Source organism: Amblyomma americanum, chromosome 4 (assembly GCF_052857255.1).
Source record: "Amblyomma americanum isolate KBUSLIRL-KWMA chromosome 4, ASM5285725v1, whole genome shotgun sequence".
NCBI lineage: Eukaryota > Metazoa > Arthropoda > Arachnida > Ixodida > Ixodidae > Amblyomma > Amblyomma americanum.
Window position 1 is genome coordinate 220,725,454 of NC_135500.1, and position 20,569 is coordinate 220,746,022.

At 44.0% G+C, this 20,569-nt stretch overlaps 1 protein-coding gene across 1 annotated transcript in view; it reads left to right on the forward strand.

The window, feature by feature from the left end:
• The window catches only part of Pfas (phosphoribosylformylglycinamidine synthase), a 59,101-nt gene that overhangs the window by 11,071 nt on the left and 27,461 nt on the right, over positions 1-20,569 (forward strand). Inside the window, exons 7-17 of the mRNA XM_077663557.1 lie at positions 561-685; positions 1,035-1,163; positions 3,292-3,549; positions 4,334-4,567; positions 5,769-6,079; positions 7,499-7,630; positions 8,697-8,801; positions 8,889-9,014; positions 13,541-13,721; positions 18,368-18,457; positions 19,025-19,180. Of these exons, the coding sequence (XP_077519683.1) occupies positions 561-685; positions 1,035-1,163; positions 3,292-3,549; positions 4,334-4,567; positions 5,769-6,079; positions 7,499-7,630; positions 8,697-8,801; positions 8,889-9,014; positions 13,541-13,721; positions 18,368-18,457; positions 19,025-19,180 (1,847 nt within the window). The remainder of the gene's footprint in view (positions 1-560; positions 686-1,034; positions 1,164-3,291; positions 3,550-4,333; positions 4,568-5,768; positions 6,080-7,498; positions 7,631-8,696; positions 8,802-8,888; positions 9,015-13,540; positions 13,722-18,367; positions 18,458-19,024; positions 19,181-20,569) is intronic.

The window sequence follows — 20,569 nt, forward strand, 5'->3', positions numbered from 1 at the left end:
CACACATAGTGCTAGATATCTTGATATAGCCCACATACACTTGGTGTAAAAAATTTCCTGGTCATCTGAGTCAGGAAAAAGCTGAAGTTTGTCCTAGCCATTGCATGTAGCCTGCAATGAAAAAGTGCAGCAGTGCATGAACACGGCAGACCACCTGTTATTTTTGGGCCCTGCGCCAAGGCTATATGGCAACAGCGTTTTTCAGTGAATCATGTGCCCTCTAAACTTTTGACGCCGTGTGTACATGTCAATATTTGAAACTTGTTCATTTGACCTGACTGTCAACTATTCTTCTTGTATCCGAGTAATGAAGGCATTAATCTTATCTCTTTTGTTTGTCCAAAGTTTCCGTACAAACCTATTAAGGCAAAGCTGGTTTCTGATAATAAAATAATTGCAATTAACTTCCACTTGTTTATAGCCATGAGGCTGGGCTTTTCTTTTTGTGTGCTGCATTCTTGTAAGAATTAGGAAGGTTTAATTCCTGCAGTGCAGCTTTATTGCTGGAAACGTGTTTGTAACTTTGAAATTTCAAGTCATGCCCTGTTTTCTGTGCGTAGTGCCATTCGGGGCTACAAGGTTGCAGCACTGCAGCCTAAGGACACAATGGCAGGCAGTGCATTCACAGTTTGTGAGGCTGAGCGTCACATCATCTTCACTGCAGAGACACACAATTTCCCCACCGGTAAGTACTTTCTACCTAACCTTTTATCATTTTAGATTTGCATAGTGATAGCACAAATGCGTTTCTGTTGCATAAACATAGCCAACTTAAGCATAGGCTCTGTTGCAATGTCATTCTGCATCACAGGAGCTCGATTCCTAACCACTGCAGCTGTATTTCAGTGAGGGCAAATTGTGCATGCACTCTTGTGTGAGATTCTGGTGCATACTGAGAGGCACAGTATTGTTGAAACTTATCTGCAGTCCTTCACCACCATGTTTTTGTCATGCGAAATCAGAACTGTATTGCTTTCTCCTGGAAAATGCTCTTTGTATGCAAGGTGATGGAATGTTTTTGTTTGTTTTTCCAGGTGTTGCACCATTTAGTGGAGCGACTACAGGAACAGGTGGACGAATCCGTGATGTTCATGCTGCTGGTCGAGGAGCTCATGAGATTGCTGGAACGGCTGGCTATTGCTTTGGCAACCTTCACATTCCTGGTTAGCAGCGAATCATTTAGAAAGGACTGGATGGGGTCGCAAGGCAGTGTCACTGGTAGACAAGCAGGATATAAATGAAAATAAAGTAATAATTAATAATATAGTGCATGCAAGTACACTTGTATAGTTGGTAATGGAGGCTCGCTTCAGCTTTAGCTCCAGCATGTGCTTTCTAAGACATGCATTGCTTAGAAGATTGCTCATAGCTTACAGGCTTGCGTGGCTCATTCTCTGTTTGGCCCAGGCCATTTCTTGGCGCTTTTGGTGCCGTATCTTCCTGTTGTTTACATTTTATGTTACAGATATATGCGACAGTTGTTAACACCGTAGAAAAGCCTAAAGGAACACTGAGGAATTACCGCACTCTAACAACAAAGATGCTGTTCACGGAAAGCGGAGCTTTTACAAGCTGGGAAAGGCCCAGAATTGAATCTAAAGGTGTTGCCATCACTGACCAGTTTTGAAAGCAAACTGCAGCGCCTTGACACAGGTTTTTGGGCGCTGATTTCAGAGGTTATTACTGCCATTCTCTTCAAAACGGTGATCGTCGGTTTTTAATTGAGTGATAGGGACATTTCTAAACGCAGTTTTCTCAAATAAATGTCTTTTGCTACTGGATAAGCATTAATATGCCAAAAAAAAAATTGTCCTCAATGCCCCATTAATGAAAGGAGCATTTGACTAGCACATTATGTTACGCTAAGCTGCTGTTTGCCTTACTTGTTTAAGCATTTTAGCTCTGAAATTGTGGTTATGCTATATTTGATGCTGGTGTTTGCTTGTTGGGCAAGTCGAGTGAACGTTTCAGGCTGGAATTTACCAGTTGCAGTTCATAAATAATTAGCAGGGCAGGCTGCAATGTTGTCAGGATGGAACATAGCTGCAATGACTGGCTTGCTCTGCTGAGCTGGCGGGGTGCGTGTTAGGCATTAACATGGTGCACATATCTGACTTCAATGATTTGTATCAAGCCCATGCAGACTGTTTCAAAAAAAGAAATAAAAGACTATCACTGAGGCCCCTCGGCTTCAATTTTCCCATTTGAAGCTGCAAAGAGCATCAAAACTTTCACAAAGCAGAGTCAGATATCTGATCACTTCAACACTATTAATGTGACAAAAATGCATGGGGCTCCACAAGTTTTGCCCAAGCACCAGATTTCGATTGTAAAACAGGTGTTCATGACATGGAAAGTTTTAGTCTCTACAATAGGCTCCCATCATTGAAGAGGTCTGTGTAAATGAGGGTAATAGCAGCTATACGTGACTATGTTTGAATAATATGTTTTTGGGCTCTCTTTATTGCTTTTTAATATGTTCTGTGAGAGATGTATGTACATTTGACTGATAAATTAAATGCGCTCTTATGCATTCCCAGTCTAAATTACAATTTCTGCACAGAGCTAAATGATTTTGTTGTTTGATTCCTAAAGAAGAATTTTGGAAATTTAGATCTAACCAGAATGTATTTGTTGCATTAGGTTTAACTGCTTTATGAACACTGTCTCTTTGGTGTTTCTCTAGTAAATTCATTTTTGCTTTTAACCTTGTCCATGTGCAGCAGTCCAGAGTCAGATGCAACTCAAGAACGAAGCAGCCTTTCCCCATCAAAGAACCCTCTTCCAGCCAATGGCGTCGGCCGATTCTCATGACCCTGCTAGCGTGACAATGTAGGGAGAGGACTATACCCACTCCCTGCATTGTCACGCCAGCAGGTTCATGAAAATTGGCTGACGCCATGGGCTGTAATATAAACAGAAATGTAGCATATGGACGGGACGAAGAAGGGCGAAGACAGGACGGTCCTGTCTTCGCCCTTCTTCGTCCCGTCCATATGCTACGTTTTTGTTTATAATATGTCTGACCAACTGGCCGCCTCAGTATACTCTTTTAAATGCCACTGGCTGGAAGGGGGTCCTTTGACAGGGGAAATCTGCTTTCTTTCTTGACTTGTACCTGACTATAGTAGCATTTGCCTCTTGGGAACACTCTCTCTGTGAACCAAACGTAGCAGCTTATTTTGTTTTTCTTCTTGCTGATATATTGTGACCATAGTTGTCAAGCATTATGCAGCCTTCCTGCCTTGTGTCCAGTGGGATTAAGTGCAGCTCCATACCCGGTTTGCCCAGGATATGATCTACCCTGGGAAGAACGTCAGGAGTACCCCATAAACTTTGCTCCACCTTTGGAAATTGCTGTTGAGGCCAGCAATGGGGCGTCTGACTACGGCAACAAGTTTGGCGAGCCTGTGCTCTCTGGCTTCTCGCGCTCCTTCGGAATGGTCCTTCCCAACGGAGAGCGGCGTGAATGGATCAAGCCGATCATGTTTTCTGGCGGAATTGGCAGCATCGATGGCGATCAGATCACCAAAGACAAGCCTGAAAAAGGTGTGTATTTGCAGTGCTATTGAAAACAGGCTTCTTTGCTTTTGTGGCTCCCTGCTAAAGTAAATGACAACGTTGAAAATGCAAACTTTTTATTGTGAGAAAAACAAGCACTGCACTCCTTTCCTCCTCGAACAACTAATGTAGACAGTTATATTTTTAGTGCCCAGAAGCAATGATTACATTTTCTTCTTTCTGTTTCTTCATTTTTCTTTTTTTTCTTGTGATCAGCATATGGACTTTTTAAGTTGCATGAAAAGTAATGCCATGGGAGCTAGTTCTGCATTCTCTCGGGTTGCCTCTTGCCATGCAGTTTTCCACCTGAAGTGTTTTCCTAGTTTGGTCCTGGGAATTCTTTGAAACAGTCTTAATATATTAAAAAATCTGAACGTACTGTCTGTATAAATCTTGGATTACGATGTATAAGTACAGCTAACTGCAAACTGTTAGTAAGTGGTGTTGCATGAAGGGGCTAAAAGTGAAGATGTTGTCACTGACCAATATAAAAAGAATGGAAGTGCTTTTCGAACTATCATTTATGGGTCTGAAATTCCTAGTGAGATGGACAACAGCTGTAGTCATTGGTTTGAATAGGCAAAATGACACAGATAAAAGAAGCAATTTGTTGGCAGGTTGGAGTACATTCTATTCATAGTAGAGGTTCGAACCAGGTAACTGGAACTCACACAATGACGCGTGACTAGGAGGAGGCACTCTTTAATGCGAGATGTTGGCCTTGCAATGATTAGTTGAAAGGGAATTTCCTCTTTGGTGTGCACCCTTTCAGGCATGCTGGTGGTCAAGATTGGTGGGCCTGTGTACCGCATTGGAGTGGGTGGTGGTGCGGCCTCCTCGGTGACTGTGCAGGGAGACCAAGAGGCTGAACTGGACTTTGGAGCTGTGCAGCGTGGTGATGCCGAGATGGAGCAAAAATTACACCGCCTGGTGCGAGCCTGTGTTGAGTGTGGAGCACTCAAGAACCCCATTCGCAGCATTCATGACCAAGGTGCTGGAGGCAATGGTCAGTGTTGCGTGCTTTGTTTTTTATCTCTTTTGCTCCTAGTGTTCATTTTTCAGCTACTTGAAACACTGCAAACTGTGAGAATCAGTTGACACCCTGGTAGACATGCTTATTTGACCATGTGCATATATAAAGTTGTTAATGCAATGTGCTAGTTTGTATTCTGCATTTTATTGAATAATTTGTATGCTTCAATGAAAAATATTACACCATTGCTTGAAGAACTGCCTGTTGATTATGCAATGAGAAAAAGAAACTACTGATACTATGCTTCTTGTTTGGCTCTGGCACTTTATCTTGTACGGTTGTCGAGTTAAATACAACTTTTGTTTACCTCTCTGTACAGCATAATTAAGTTTATGAAGAGTGTATTATGTTCATCTTCATTTGTTTTGCTTGGCTGAATGTAGGATAATGAAACGCCCTTGGCATTTTTGGAGATGTTGCCTTCTGCACTTACAGTTAAATTTATCACTGCAGTTTTGCATGCCAGCTCTCCTAAATTAATGCAGAATTGTCAGCATCGCTTGTAGCTGTTTTTATAACTGCCTTTTCTGCCAGCCAGAGGAACTACCATGCAAGGTATACATGTCAGAAGCAGATTTTGATGTGTTGCACCATTAGCTCATTACTGATTTATGGACAGTGATTCTTTAGCACGAAATGTTTGGAGGTAGAGTTTTGAAGGAGTTCGTTAAATGCAAACCCTGCAACACAACTACAAAATCTCAATTTGAAGCTTGCCACCAGTGCTGTGATAAACTGAGCTCTTAGTCGTGGCTGTCATCATCATCATCATCATCAGCCACGCCCACTGCAGGGCAAAGGCCTCTCCCATGTCTCTCCAATTAACCCTGCCCTTTCCCAGCTGCGGCCACCGTATCCCCGCAAACTTTTTAATCTCAACCGCCCACCTAACCTCCTGCCGCCCCCTGCTGCGCTTGCCTTCTCTTGGAATCCACTCCGTTACCCTTAAGGACCAGCGGTTATCTTGCCCTAGTATTCCATGCCCTGCCCAAGCCCATTTCTTCCTCTTGATTTCGACTAGGAATAAATATACATGAAATGAATAGCCGCAGAAAATGTAGGTATAGCCACGAAATGACCAGTTGTGCCTGAAGAGGTGTAGCGGCACATTCATTTTTCTCTCTTTTTCTGAATTCTGAATACCTGAAGTCATGTAGCAATGCATTGCCTGCAGGCAACGTGCTGAAGGAGATAGTGGAGCCTGCTGGAGCTGTGATCTGGAGCAAGAAATTTCAGCTGGGTGACCCAACCATTACCACAATGGAGCTGTGGGGTGCCGAATACCAGGAGAGCGACGCCATTTTGGTGCGGCCAGAAGACAAGGATGCACTGCTGCGTATCGCGGCACGGGAGCGCTGTCCAGTCTGCATTGTGGGTGAAGTCACGGGAGATGGTCGTGTTGTCCTCAAGGAAGACAGTGCTGCTGGCAAGAGGGACCCTGTTGACCTCGACTTGGAGTCTGTGCTCGGAGACATGCCACGCAAGGTGCACAGCGTTGTGCTATTTGCCAGTTTTGCAGCCGCTACAGAAATGTGCACAGTGGAATACAGTTTGAACTGGGGGCTATGCTGGTTTCTCCTGCTCAGAAATGAAAGCCAGCTAATTTGTATTTAGTGCCAGAGTCAGTTTGCTTTGAATTGGCTGTTTTGACCAGGGGTGAGTTCGACTGCATCTTGTTTTTGGTTGGAGGCATGTTCACTAGTATATGCTTCTGTGGTGTACAGCTTTGTGTCTTAAATTGACTTCAAATAGTGCACTTCACGAGCCCTTATGAGATCAGAACAGTGCTTCTGTAGAGAATATCAGAATTCAGTTCTCGCATTGCTTTTTCATTTCTTCAAGAAGAGCTGTTAAGGGGGGACACTGGTCTTTCGAACCAAAAAATGACCCAAAAATCAATTTTTTAAACATGACATTTTGGGAGCCTATAGCTATTATTCTTCAACTCTACCAGTTTTCTCCTCGAGGAAATTTGTATTTTGACCATAATATTAAATTTAGATCACTGTGTAGGCTCAATTTGTGCAGGAGCAGGCGATTTAACACCATGAAAATTTTCGACACCTGGCTGTCTTAGTACGTCAATATCTCAACGTCTAGGACAGATAGACATGTCATATTGTTTGCTGATGGAAGCTGAAGGCACAATGTATGCACTAATCGAAGCACAATTGTTCAATCACGCTTCAAGAATTTATAATTTTGCAAAGTTTATCTATGCATGATATTCACACTTTGAATGCTGCTATTCTAAGTGCCATAAAATTACTAATGAGGGTAAAATGAAAAAAACTGCTGTGATTATTGCACTCTTTACTCACCATACTATGTAGCCATAGGTTAAAGATTCTTTTTTATTGAGCCACTTTTTTTTGTACCGAGGTACTAATAAATGACTAATTAAAATAATTATCTTAGGAACTAAAAAATTAATCTAAAAAGCAATTTCATATTTGAAATCATTAAAAAAATCTGAGCAATTTGATACAGTTTCATTAGGAATGGACTAAGAAGAAGGAAAATAGGTCTAAGACCAGTGTCCCCCTTAAGGGCAGGTTTTCTTTTGTTAGGACAGCATTATGTGCTCTATACCTGCGCACAAAAAAAATGGCTGGGATGAATTTCTTTGCTGCCTGTGGTGAACTTATTGGTGCTGAAATGAGAAGTATTTCCTCATGAGCTTGTACACACAGTAAAATGCTAGCAGTCGGTGTATAAAAAAAAAGTCATCATATCACAAGTTTGAATTGAATGCCGTATATGGAGGTGTTCTGCAACATGAGATGATATTTATTCCTTAATTTGAAAATACTGCAGATCAGTCCCTTACAAAGGGAGGACATTGCATTCTTTATTATGAATTGTGTTCTTTTTAAATCATCTTTTGGTGCTTTAATATCGCAGGTGTTCAAACTGGATACCGAAGCACCAGTTTTGAAGCCACTTCGCTTGCCTGCTGGCCTTCAGGTCACTGAAGCTTTGCAACGAGTGCTGCGTCTGCCATCTGTGGCTAGCAAGCGTTTCCTTACAAACAAGGCAAGCCCATGGTTTCACCTGTGGTATTTGTATGTGTGTGCACAAAATACGTGCCTTCTTAACTTTGAGACAGTTATAATTGTTTTATTTGTTTGCGCACACTGATATGAGGATCAGATGAAGCTCCTGTACATATGCTGTGAGCTTGAATTAGTGGCAGTTTCATAGTCAGGTTGTATTGAACCATTTTTCTTTTCACATTGTATTGTATTGATCTGCAGGTTAACCTTGCTATATTTTTAAGTTTCAGTATGATTTCCCCAGACCTGACGAGATTTCTTCTAACTCTCAACTTCATCAAATGCTTGCTTGTGGAATAACAACTGAATATGGATACAGTCTTTGTTGGCTCTCGCAACACTTAAGGAAGCTGCTTATATAAAGCGCAGATTTTTTTACTTGACCACGAATAATAATAATAAGAAGGGTGCCTTTATATCTGACATTAACGATTCGGTAAAAAGAGAGTGGATCAGTCCAAGCCAAAGAGTCTTGTTGGGCTGCTGCTGGCAGTTGTAACTGGTGACATATAGTACAATATGTCGCCAGTATAATGAGAAAACATCGCAGACTTTAGTGTGAAATAATTAGTTGAAAAATTTACTCATAAATATTGTTTCAGTGCATGTTTTGATGACATAGAAAAGGTGTCATCAAGCAAAGAGGTAAAAACATTGGGAATTAGGAAATTTTTCACAAAACAACTGTAACGTGCGCAACACCTGAGATTTTTAAACCCTGGCTTATGCCTGAATGAGTGGACTGAAATATTAGGAACCAAAAATTCAGGTTGCCAGAAGTAATCACAGACAACTGTTTAAAAAAAAGGTCATTGCATGCAGGTACCCGAAGGAAACAAACAGTTTGCATCTGGTGAGGTTTTATATTGTAAAACAGAGATAATAAGATGTAGTAGTGTCATGAGCCTGTATGACAAGCTGCGCTGTTTTTAAGTGAATATTTGGACATTCAAGTTAATACCCCTAACATTGTAAGTGGTAATTACTTTGTTGTTATTATAGGTTTGTTTTGACTCAGTGAAGGCCTCATTTTTTGCAATTCTCAGGTCGACCGCTGTGTCACAGGGCTTGTTGCTCAGCAGCAGTGCGTTGGGCCTCTGCACACACCTCTTGCCGATGTCGCCGTGGTGTCTCTTTCATACTTTGACACGGTGAGCATGCCTTAGGGTTTACGATCAATGCGCCATGTGTAGACAGCGTATCATGTGATTTTTATTCATCCTTTTTCTCTGCTCCAGGTTGGGTCTGCGACTGCCATTGGTGAGCAGCCAATAAAGGGCCTCCTGAGTCCTGCTGCTGGGGCCAGGATGTCAGTGGCCGAGGCAGTCACCAACCTCATGTTTGCACAGATCACATCACTGCAGGTAGGTGAGCTGCTGACATCTAAGGTTTCTGATGCTGTGTGGGTTTCAACACTCTGACGCTGCATGTGGGCTATGAGAGATTCCAGTTGGAAGTCCCTGGATTAGTCTTGTCGACCACCATGGGGCATGCAATTCTTTTATTTCATTTCACTTGGTTTGAGTTAAGTACTCTTGAGGAGGGTCATAGTGAAACCATAACTAACGTGCGTGTGTGCGTGCCGTCTCTTCTTGAGCTTTGACCAGAGCTCCATGGACATTTATCATTCTAGAAACTTTAGCTAGTTTGGAAGCTATTATATGCTGGCATATGTTTTGCATTTCTCTTCGTTGTGCTCTGCAGAAATTTGTTTCTCGTGGGAGATATGTATTACAGCTTGATTTATGTGCCACATTGTGCTTTGCTCCAGCAGATTTGCTGCATTGAACTTATGAAATCATTCATCTGGTTTATTAACATTGTTACTATTCATTCTTTTGAAAACGAGTGTTGGAGCCTTTCTTTGGCAACAATTTTTTTTTCCTTTGCTGACATTTTTTTAATGGTTTCTTTATTGTAATGTATACCACATTGTAGGCGTGTCTGGAAAGTAATGCAGTTTTATCCGTAAAAAAAATTTATTCAAGATATTGTTAAAAACGTTTGAAATTCATCGAAGTAGTCCCCTTTGGCATCTACACATTTCTGCCAGCAGCTCTGCCATGCACTGTACACATCCTGGAAGGCATTGACAGGAACTTCGTTTAGAGCCTTTGTCACGGCGGTTTGGATCACTTCGATGTTGCCAAAACGGACTCCTTTCAGGGCGCTCATGATTCTCGCGAACAGGAAGAAGTCTGCCGGAGCCAGGTCAGGACTATAGGGGGGCTGGGGCAGCATTGCCAAGTTGTGTTTGGTCAGGAACTCTCGTTTGCACGGAGAAGTGTGGCTGGGAGCATTGTTTTAGTGCAACTGCCAGGTATCGGCCATCTCCTTTTGCACTTGGAGGACCCTTCTTCTCCATCTCTCGAGCACATCCACGTAGGAGACAGCGTTAATTGTCTGCCCTTGGGGTACGCATTCTTTGTGACCACACCCTTGGCGTCAAAAAGACAGTTAGCATTGCTTTCACTTTTGACTTGCTCATTCTTGCCTTTTTTTTGGCGAGGGGACTCTGAGGTGTGCCATTCAGAACTTTGGCTCTTCGTCTCAGGGTCGTACTCATATAGCCATGTTTTGTTGCTGGTGATGACACTGTCCAAAAAGTAAGGTTCAGTTTGCACACGCTTCAAAAGTTCGCTCGCGATCACCACTCGTTCTTGTAGTCTTCGGTCAACAATTTGGGGACCAGTTTGGCGCACACTTTCCGCATGATCAAATTGTCACTTATGATGTCGTGCATGGTAGTTTTTGGAATATTGAGTCTGCTATCATCTGCACACTCATTCGACGGTCTGTGTTCAAAAGATCACGAACGCGAGGCACATTTTCGTCACTTTGGTCGTTGATGGCCATTCAGAGCGGGATTCATCATCGATGTCTTCCTGCCCCAACCTTAAACGCCTTCAACCACGTTGAAACTTGGGAATGTGACTGAGCAGAATTCCCGTAGACTTGCTGAATCATTTGTTAAGTGTCGGCAAAACACTTATCAAGTTTAGCACTGAACTTGATGGCATACCATTGCTCACTAGTCGACGCCGTCGCACATCGTGACAGAGCACTATCAGTAAGTACATGGAAACAGCGATCCTGACGCTCCCAGAGCTTGGAGCAGACTGCGCTAGGCAGTGATGAAAAGCTGAAAGCCCCGCCCACCTACCCCACCTAATCCCTGTATAGAACAAGGGTGGTGCTAACGTCAAATTGTATATTAGGGCAATGGCATTGCATCTCAGATACAACGAACACGCTTTGCCACACAACTCGGTTATGACACCTCTTTCTCCCCTTTCTATAAAAGGGATGCGACCACCCAAAGGCGAAATCACCCTTCTGCGCATGACCATAAATGGCAGCAACTGGTGGCCGCCATGTGTCGCCAGGAAAACTCGCAAGGCACAGTGCTTTGGAAGCCACATTCTGGTGCACTACAGGCACAACACAAAGGCCTGGACGATGCGCAACATCTTTTTTTTTTTTTTTGACAAGTGGCCCACTGGGAATAAATTTAGAGGAGGTATGGGGATGAGAGGTGACTTGTTCACTGAGTGGCTTCAAAAAGTAGGAAGGTCCTGTTCGTGCTCGATAACTGTGCGGCGCACCACTCTTTCTCTGACTGCAGAGGAGGAAAAGCTTTATTTAAGGTCAGCCTAGTGAAGAAGAGCACTTGCTCCACCCGCTGATGATCTGCCCGAGCGAAGCCAAGCACTCCAAAAAGGATGGGGGGAAGGGAAATAATGAGAGTCACGTAACACTGACTGCGACATTTACTCTTTTCTGCCACCGAAGGTGACAAGCCAGACCTGGCTCTTGAAATCGGCATATTTCACATGCTTGAGGTGTCGTATCTGTGCCGCGTCACAAGTGTATACTGATAGCAATTGACTGACCAGGTGCCGATGTCCCAGTTTGGGTAACTCTCTTCACCGCCATGGAGTAAGTTCACGTGGATGGAACTCACTGCACGGTGCATCAAGAATTGTTTCTGTAAGGCAGAGTTTATGATCCCAGGAATGATGGAAGACTCTGTAAGACACCCACGTTATCGGACGCATTCGGATTTGTGGCAAGATGTAGTCGATGCGCAGCTAACTCAACCTGACGTCACCTGGGATTACTTCGTTGGTAAGGATGATGACGCGAACTTTGGAGAGCCATACTCTGAAGAAAATATTAGTGCGCTGTGAAGTGCGAGCACTCTCCCAGTGCCAGGAATCTGACGAAGATGATGATGACGAGGAGGCCAACCTACCACAGCTGCCGTGGAGTCTCCTGCCGCGATTAGTTCAATTGCGTCCCTAAAGCAGCTTGTGGGCAGGGGTGCTATCGAGGAGGGGCATGTTACTGCTCTGGAGAGCTTGGAAAGCTCCGTAATAGGGTCCAGTTTGAATGAACAGATGCATATGACAGACTTGCACTGTCTAGCTGATTTTGCATATTTGACTGTAACACGGAAAGTCCACTTACTACTACGAAACTCGGATACAATGAACACAATCCGCATGACTGTCGAGTTCGTTATATAAATGGGCTCAACTGTGTATGTTTCTATTTCATGTTTTGCATTTTTGTGAACTGCAACTTGTGTTTTGTGTCATAATATTTGCCAGAAATCATTAGAATTATAACTTTTCTTGCTGTAACTTTTTGATAACGTATGTTCATGCTGAAATTCTTATTATTTTTAATTTATTCATTTCTGAAAGGCCCCAGTGCAGTCTTTGATTTTGTGGTGCTCTTTGTTTTGCAAACTCATTTCGTTTTTTATTCACATCGATAAGCTTGTTTTGTTTGTGAGGGGCCTAACGTGTCGGTACAGGCATTGCATAATCAGGGCGTAGAAGAACCTTATGCCATAACACTGGAAGGTATATATATATATCAACTGCACAGCTGTTATAGTCCTCCATAAAGTCAGCAATAAAATTCCGATAAGGAAGTGCGTCAGGCAAGGAGACACGATCTCGCCAATGCTATTCATCGCCTGTTTACAGGAGGTATCCCGAGGCCTGAATTGGGAACAGTCGGGAATAAGAGTAAATGGAGAATACCTAAATAATCTGCAATTCGCTGATGACATTGCCTTGCTGAGTCACTCGGGAGGTGAACTGCAAATCATGATCAATGAGTTAGACAGGCAGAGCAGAACGGTGGGTCTAAAAATTAACATGCAGAAAACGAAATTCACAATTGGCAGCGTGGGGCTTGAAGTGATAAAGGAATGCGTCTACTTAGGGCAGGTAGTGACCGCTGATCCGGATCATGAGAGGGAAATAACTAGAAGGGTAAGAATGGGGTGGAGCGCGTATGGCAGGTTCTCTCAGATCATGAATAGCAGGTTACCAATATCCCTCAAGAGAAAAGCGTACAACAGCTGTATCTTACCGGTACTCACCTACGGGGCAGAAACGTGGAGGCTAACAAAAAGAGCTCAGCTTAAGTTAAGGACAACGCAGCGAGCCATGGAAAGAAAAACGATAGGTGTAACGTTAAGAGACCGGAAGCGGGCAGAGTAGGTGAGGGAACAAACGCGGGTTAATGACATCTTAGTTGAAATTATGAGGAAAAAATGAGCTTGGGCAGGGCATGTAATGCGAAGGCAAGATAACCGGTGGTCCTTAAGGGTAACAGAGTGGATTCCAAGAGAAAGTAAGCGTAGCAGGGGGTGGCAGAAGGTTAGGTGGGTGGATGAGATTAAGAAGTTTGCAGGCAAAGGGTGGGTGCAGCTGGTAAAGGACAGGCTTAATTGGAGAGACATGGGAGAGGCCTTTGCCCTACAGTGGGTGTAGTAAGGCTGATGATGATGATGATGATAACGTGTCAGTCCAGTACCAATGGTGCATTTGTGTGCGTAACACTGTGCAATGTAGATTGGCCCCCCTTACAGGATGTCAAGTGCAGCGGCAACTGGATGTGGGCGGCCAAGCTTCCAGGGGAAGGTGCCGCACTGCATGAGGCTTGCCAGGCCATGTGCAGCTCCATGGCCGCCCTAGGCATTGCTGTGGATGGGGGCAAGGACTCACTGAGCATGGCTGCACGTGTGGGCAAGGACACTGTCAAGGCTCCCGGTGAGGACAGCTCTTGCATGTAGATGGCCTATTTGTTTTTTTGTTTATTTACATAGCGCCCTCATTTACCTCTGGCAATTTAATGGTGGATTGAGAGGTGCAGCAATGGCATTCTACACAGGCTAGCAAGCAGTAAAAAAATGTGGTGTGAACTAGCACAAGCACAGAACAGGGCAAAACAAGGAGAGAAAAAATAATGCCAATGTATCTTCGTGCCCTAAATACTGGGTTTTATTTGGCATTTATATGCCCGGCATCTGTTTAAAAAGATTTGTGTATTGCAGTTTAATGTTGTGTCTACAAAAGAGAAAGTTTGGAAGTTGTAGGCAATCCTTGAATCTTCCTAACATGATAGCATGCCAGTGCTCAGTTAGGCTTTTTTTCAAAAGCTGCCCTATTTTGTTGATGCCAGTCCTGATGCTACACATTCACTGAAGAAGGTTTTGGTTGAAGTCACTGTCATGTAATGTTTAGTGCTTTCCATTCTCGTCTGGCTCAGAGGTGCTTGTGAGTAATTTGGAGCTTGTAAGCAAAACCAGGAGTTTCTTTTTAATATCTTTCGGTGAGGTGATTCTAGCAGAGGTTCCATAGGGCTCAGTAATCAAGTTTACTTTAGGCAAACCTATGGGTGCATGCAATGTTCATGCTTAAAGGGGTTCTGAAAGGGGCACTAATAAAGTTGCGGTATGCCAGGGATGTTAAAGCATGCCGCTTCACAAAAATTGTCCAGCAAGAATTTTTTTAATGCACTTTCAAGAAGCTGAGTTATCTGTAGTCAGAATTTGAATTTCAGTGTCTTCGCACCTTTCCCTCTCCTCTCGTCACTTTTTGCACGCTGGAAGGTTGGCGGTCCTCCGCTGGCCCCATCTCTGGGAGCCGATGGCTGCCGGCGCGCTGGTGCCCGGCAGCAAGACGCTTCTCCAGCTCTCGTTGTAAATAACGAGCTGTCGGACAGCACAAAAACTTAGTGTGAGTGCTCATAGAACGTATTGGTACTGCAAAACGTTTGGTTCAACCAGCTCATTTACTAGTCTCCTTCAGACCGCCCACATCGGTTCGAATTTGTCAACAAACGCGCCATATTTATTCAGTCAATTCACCGTATAACGCAATTTGTGGACCGCATAACTTGCCGTCGAACTGCAGATTAAAAGCGGGACAATGCCTGAAAGCTTGCTTTTTAGAGCCCGATGTTTTTTCCGAGTGAAGGAATATGGGTTCACAGCTACTAAGAACGTTCACTGCTCAGCACTGTGGACACGGCTTTCAACCGAACGTGCGTGTGATCGTTGGCCGATCGCCCAGGTTTTTACTTTATCCTCCGTTAACATTCCGGCTTCCAGAAGAAAAATATGCATGTTTTTCAAGGGCCGTTCAGAAGTTCGGCGAAGTTCGACTCTGCGCTGTTGTTAATTACGTAAAACTGAAAACTGCTCCGGAGTTCATTACCCGCAGATGTAGCCTGCCGGAGTAAGTGGAAATATACATGTCTTGATAAATTTCACCTCTCCCCGGTGCATTACAGTACTTCTGTAAAGCTTTGCACTGGGCGAGAGAATTGCATGTCGAAGCACCTCCTCTGAGGACATTTGCAAAAGCTCCGTTGCCACTTCCACTGTGCTAGCGCCAAGTAGGCACGACAGTTTAGTGAGCGCTGCATCGAAGCCCAGGAAGCACTTTTTGCAAAGGTCTAAAACAGCACCAATTATATATAGAAAGAAACCCTTTAATGGAAAAACATAATATAGCCAGTGCTTCAAAATATCTGGCATGCTATGCTGCGCGGGGAAGGAAATTTGGGAGATAAAGGCGGAAAGAGAGCGGTGCGGAAAAGGTAAAATAAAACATATAAAAAGGGGAGAAAACAAAATGCGGCCATTAAATGCGTATTCAGCTGCATTGGCAAATAATACTGTAACGAGTTCAATGTATTGGATCATTGTTTGTCGAAAATGAGAATGGTTACAGGCATGTACGCTCGATCTGGCATTCCCGCAGCTACTGCTGGCTCTGAAATAAACTGGTGCATTGCATTTGTGAGATGTTTAACGTCAACGTTCTGTTCTCCCTGAAAGCGTAATAAAGTCGCAAGACAACTCTTCGAAAGACGGCGGCAGTTGTGTCGCGAAGTTTACCATGTGTAACAAGTGCGACTATTTTTTTGACACTAGACCATAGGGACATCAGCTCTAGATATTAATTCATCAATACGCATGACATTTGTATCACAGCTAGATTGCTTGAGTCGGTTGACGTTCATATACAAGAAGCGCAGCAGCGTTCCGCACGGCACGCCGATGCTGCTAACGATGGCTCCGACGGCCAGAAGTGACGGCCGTCCTAGTGGCGCCGCCTGCCGTGGAGAGAGCAAACTGCTCTCTGTAAACGGTCTATACGGATGTGCGAATACTGAAATTTTTGAATATGAATCGAATACAAATATGAAGAAAAAACAGCTTCGAATATCGAATCGTATATCGTACAAAATCAAATTCAGTACAAAAAAAATATTTCAGAAAATGATAAACAAGCAAACGTTATTGCCATTATTTTAGTCAAAATAGTGCTTGGTCCTTGCAACTGCAAAATAAACAAAACTAGACTGCCTCAGCACCGTATAAAAAAAACATGATGCGCAAAGAAATGTAAATGTAAACTGCTTGTTTACACACCATAACAGTACGCAGCCTGTAATATGGTCATGCAAAATGGAATCCATAACATGACAAGACTAGGAACAAAAATAACATGATGGCAGTTAAACCTCATAAATTTGGAGCTCAAGGGACTGAAAGAAATGCCTGGGTTATCTGAAGGTGGATTTATAAAATGCCCCATGGCCCCGATTCATTGATCGAAATAACTTTATTATCCAGCAGAGAAGGTTGGGTAACCTATCCGCTTAGACATTGGTTTGGAGCTCTTGGGTCCCGTGGCCCAGAAAAAAAAAAAAAAAAAGCTCACAGGACGGTTATGTTTGTGTAATGTGAGATTCAGCGATAGCTGGTTAGACGTTTAGTTTTGGGCATATATTCCTTGGGCACTGCTGTAGTGGTCAAGTGATGCACCCCTGCACTGGTGGGCAGCTGTTCCAGAGCCACCCGTAGCCTTATGCAACCCAGGTTGACTGGCCTAACCGGTAAGTGCACCCACTGGTTACGCTGACGGCGACGACGGTGGATGACTACGACGTGAAACCCAAGGACGGGCACCTGACAGCTATCACTGTAAAACGAGAGGGGACACTTAAGCTTTGCCTTAAGAGTATGGAGCGATAGCTTAATGGGTTAATTCTCATATGTGCAGAAGGTCATTCTCTGCTTTACATTCATAGATACCTGATGGTCTTCATTCCCCTCCTGGCGCAGTGGTTAAGTGATGCGCCACTCCCCTGCGATGGCAGGTGCTTCCAGTGGTGGGCCTGATGCGGCCCAGTTTGCTCTTCCCGAGAGACCAATCACTAATCTAACTGCTACCTGCCATGGTGGGCAGGTTGTGTTGACGCTGCAAGGTATATGCGACCTGGCCCACCTGCCAGGGCCATGGATGTCCGTGATTTTTCGTTCACAGCGCCGACACTGGATTTTCTGGAGACGGGGCCTTTAACGCTAGCACTTTAAAACCTGCCGAAAATGCGGTAAAGCTTTTTGAGGTGGCTCCATCGCGCATGCGGGATTAAGAATGCAAACGTAAGCAAGGGGGTAACGTGTAAAGGCGTCAGAACGGTGAGACTGCTTCTAAAAAGGAAAAATAAATGACCAGGAATTCGCCAGTCGGCGTCCAAAGGTGGCGCAGAGCTGGGATTGGACTGTGGAGCCCAGAAACTGAAACACATGGCCAGGCTATTTGTTGGTCTAGCGACTGGGGCCCTCCGAATGTTGTCATGCCTGAAATTACGCCCGCTTAAGAGGTGCGCAGGTTACAATGCACCATGCAATAGGTGGGATTTTTTACAGGATCGCTTGCTCCTCGACTCGCCCCTTTGGTAGCCTCACGCGAAAACCTGCAATTAGGCTTTCCTGCATACCTAGCTGACCAAAACGAGATTTCGGAGGTTACGCCCAGAGAGTTATGAAGGCAACAGGATGAATGCCATGGGTGTGGGTATTAAATATGTAACATATTACTGAAAGATAAATAAAAGCGCGCTTTCGCCTTGCGATCCTTCTAAGCGGGTCGTCAGCCATCTTGTTCACAGCACATGTGATATGTGGGAAAGCCCACATGCGGAATTTCGCATGAGGTCAAGCCTAGCGGCGTCGGAATGCGATCTGTTCGCGAGTTAAATGACAGAGAAGAAAGAAAACAGGTCCTTTGTATTGTTTTCCTGGAACTTTAAACTTGATCATTGCCACGGTCGAATTTATGAAAGGCGGCGCGGTATACGATGGGCGGCAATTATTCGGGAGTTTTGAATATTCGGAAATTCTCGAATATCAATTTCTCGAGTACGAATACGAACCGAACATCAAACATATTCGATTCGTATTCAAAATGTCGAATATTCTTTTGTACTTTTGTACTATCTTATTGGCTGGGCTAGATCTTTTGTGGTGTATAGAGTGGCCAGATATACTTGTGCTTGTTGTCACCTAGCCCTTTCTTATGTTGGCAGTTGTTGACCAACTGTGCTGTCTTTACTGCAGGTGCCATTGTCATCTCCACCTATGCACCGTGCCCCAACGTTGCTGCTACAGTGACCCCCGACTTGAAACTGCCTAGTGTCGGAAGTGAAGGTGACCAAGGTTTTCAAAAAGTTTGTTAGCATGCAGTTTCCTTTAAGAACATTGTAATGTGTGTGTCTAATTGGCGTTGGTTCTTTGCATGCTTGAAAAAAAAAAAGAGAATGTGGTTTTCAGATGTGTGCACTTTCTGTATTTTTGGGCTGAGGCTGAATGCGGCACTCGTGGGCTTGGACACATTACTTGTTTATTTATTCTGTTTCATTGGGAGCCTCCATTTTATTTGCTGCCCTTTCTGTTGTATTAGATGCTGCCAGTGCTTTCTACTTCCCTAAAGAGCTTCATAAAGAAGGCTGCTTGATGAGGCCCCATGTGCCACATAGTTCAGCAGCATCAAATTATATTTGAATGCATGCAAACACAAACCAAAAGTTGACAAGTTTACAAGAGAAGCATGGACAAGGTGTAGTGCAACAAAGATTATACAACAATTGCAGTCTGTGCACAAAGAAGCTTGCTAAAACTAATGTCGAAGCTGTTTTGAGAGCAGTTGACCGGAATGAAAAAGAGCACTTACTTAATTCATGCCCTGGAGAGCAAAAGAAAATCTCTCCTTTTCAGGGCTACTCCTTTATGTTAGCCTGAATGCTGGAAAGAAACGCCTGGGAGGCACAGCCCTCGCTCAGTGCTTCAAGCAGCTGGGAGACGATGTGCCTGACCTGGAGGAACCTGTCAAGCTTCGGAGGGCCTTTGCTGCCACCCAGGAGCTGTTGCAAGGTGTGTGCAGCACAATGCATTTCCAAACGCTGGCTGACTATAAGTGTTACACGCTTATAGAAAGTGTACAACTTGTTGAGTGTATACATATACAGTCAAGCCAACTTTTAACGAACCTGACAGTTGTGCAGATTGTATTCGAGGTTTTTATTAAGTGTACTACTTCCTATGTTACAGACAAACATACAAAGTCTGACAGTGTAAGTCCTTTATGTCTGTTTCCTTATTCTAACAAGACCCTATTACCGCTCTATCCAAGCTCTTTAGTGCACTCTATCCAAGCTCTTTAGTGCAGCTATATGCTCTTCACCTATACCCTTGCTACCAACAAGGTGGTTTAGGAAAGCGATGTAACTAACCGTGGCGGAAGCACTCTCGGTAGCAGGTGCTAGGTCAGTCGTCTCGTCATCATCCTCATCAGGTTCTGGCAGTTCTCTTACTTCACCTACTATTATTTTCGTCAGTGTATAGCTTTCCGATGTCAGCGTCATCATACGCATCAACTAAGTCATCTTAGGTGACATCAGGTTGGGCAAACTGTGTCCAGGCTGCCAACTCGACGGCACACCAACAAATCTGCATGCAAAATCATGATGTAGAAGAGCCCTATGTTAAAATACTGGAAGAAGTATATAGCCACTGTATAGCTACTATAGTCCTCGATAAAGCTTGTTTTGTTTGTGAGGGGCCTAACGTGTCGGTGCAGGCATTGCATAATCAGGGCGTAGAAGAACCTTATGTCAGAACACTGGAAGGTATATATATAGCCACTGTATAGCTACTATAGTCCTCGATAAAGTCAGCAATAAAATTACAGTAAGGAAGGGCTTCAGGCAAGGAGACACGATCTCGCCAATGCTATTCACTGCCTGTTTACACGAGGTATCCTGAGGCCTGAATTGTGAACAGTTGGAAATAAGAGTAAATGGAGAATACCTAAATAATCTGCGATTCACTGATGACATTGCCTTGCTGGGTCACTCAGGAGGTGAACTGCAAATCAAGATCAATGAGTTAGACAGGCAGAGCAGAGCGGTGGGTCTAAAAATTAACATGCAGAAAACGAAAGTAGTTTTCAGCAGTCTAGCAAGGGAACAGCAGTTCACAATTGGCAGCGTGGGGCTTGAAGTGGTAAAGGAATGCGTCTACTTAGGGCAGGTAGTGACCGTTGATCCGGATCATGAGAGGGAAATAACTAGAAGGATAAGAATGCGGTGGAGCGCATATGGCAGGTTCTCTCAGATCATGAATAGCAGGTTACCAATACCCCTCAAGAGATACGTATATAACAGCTGTATCTTACCGGTACTCACCTATGGGGCAGAAACGTGGAGGCTAGCAAAAAGAGTTCAGCTTAAGTTAAGGACAACGCAGCGAGCCATGGAAAGA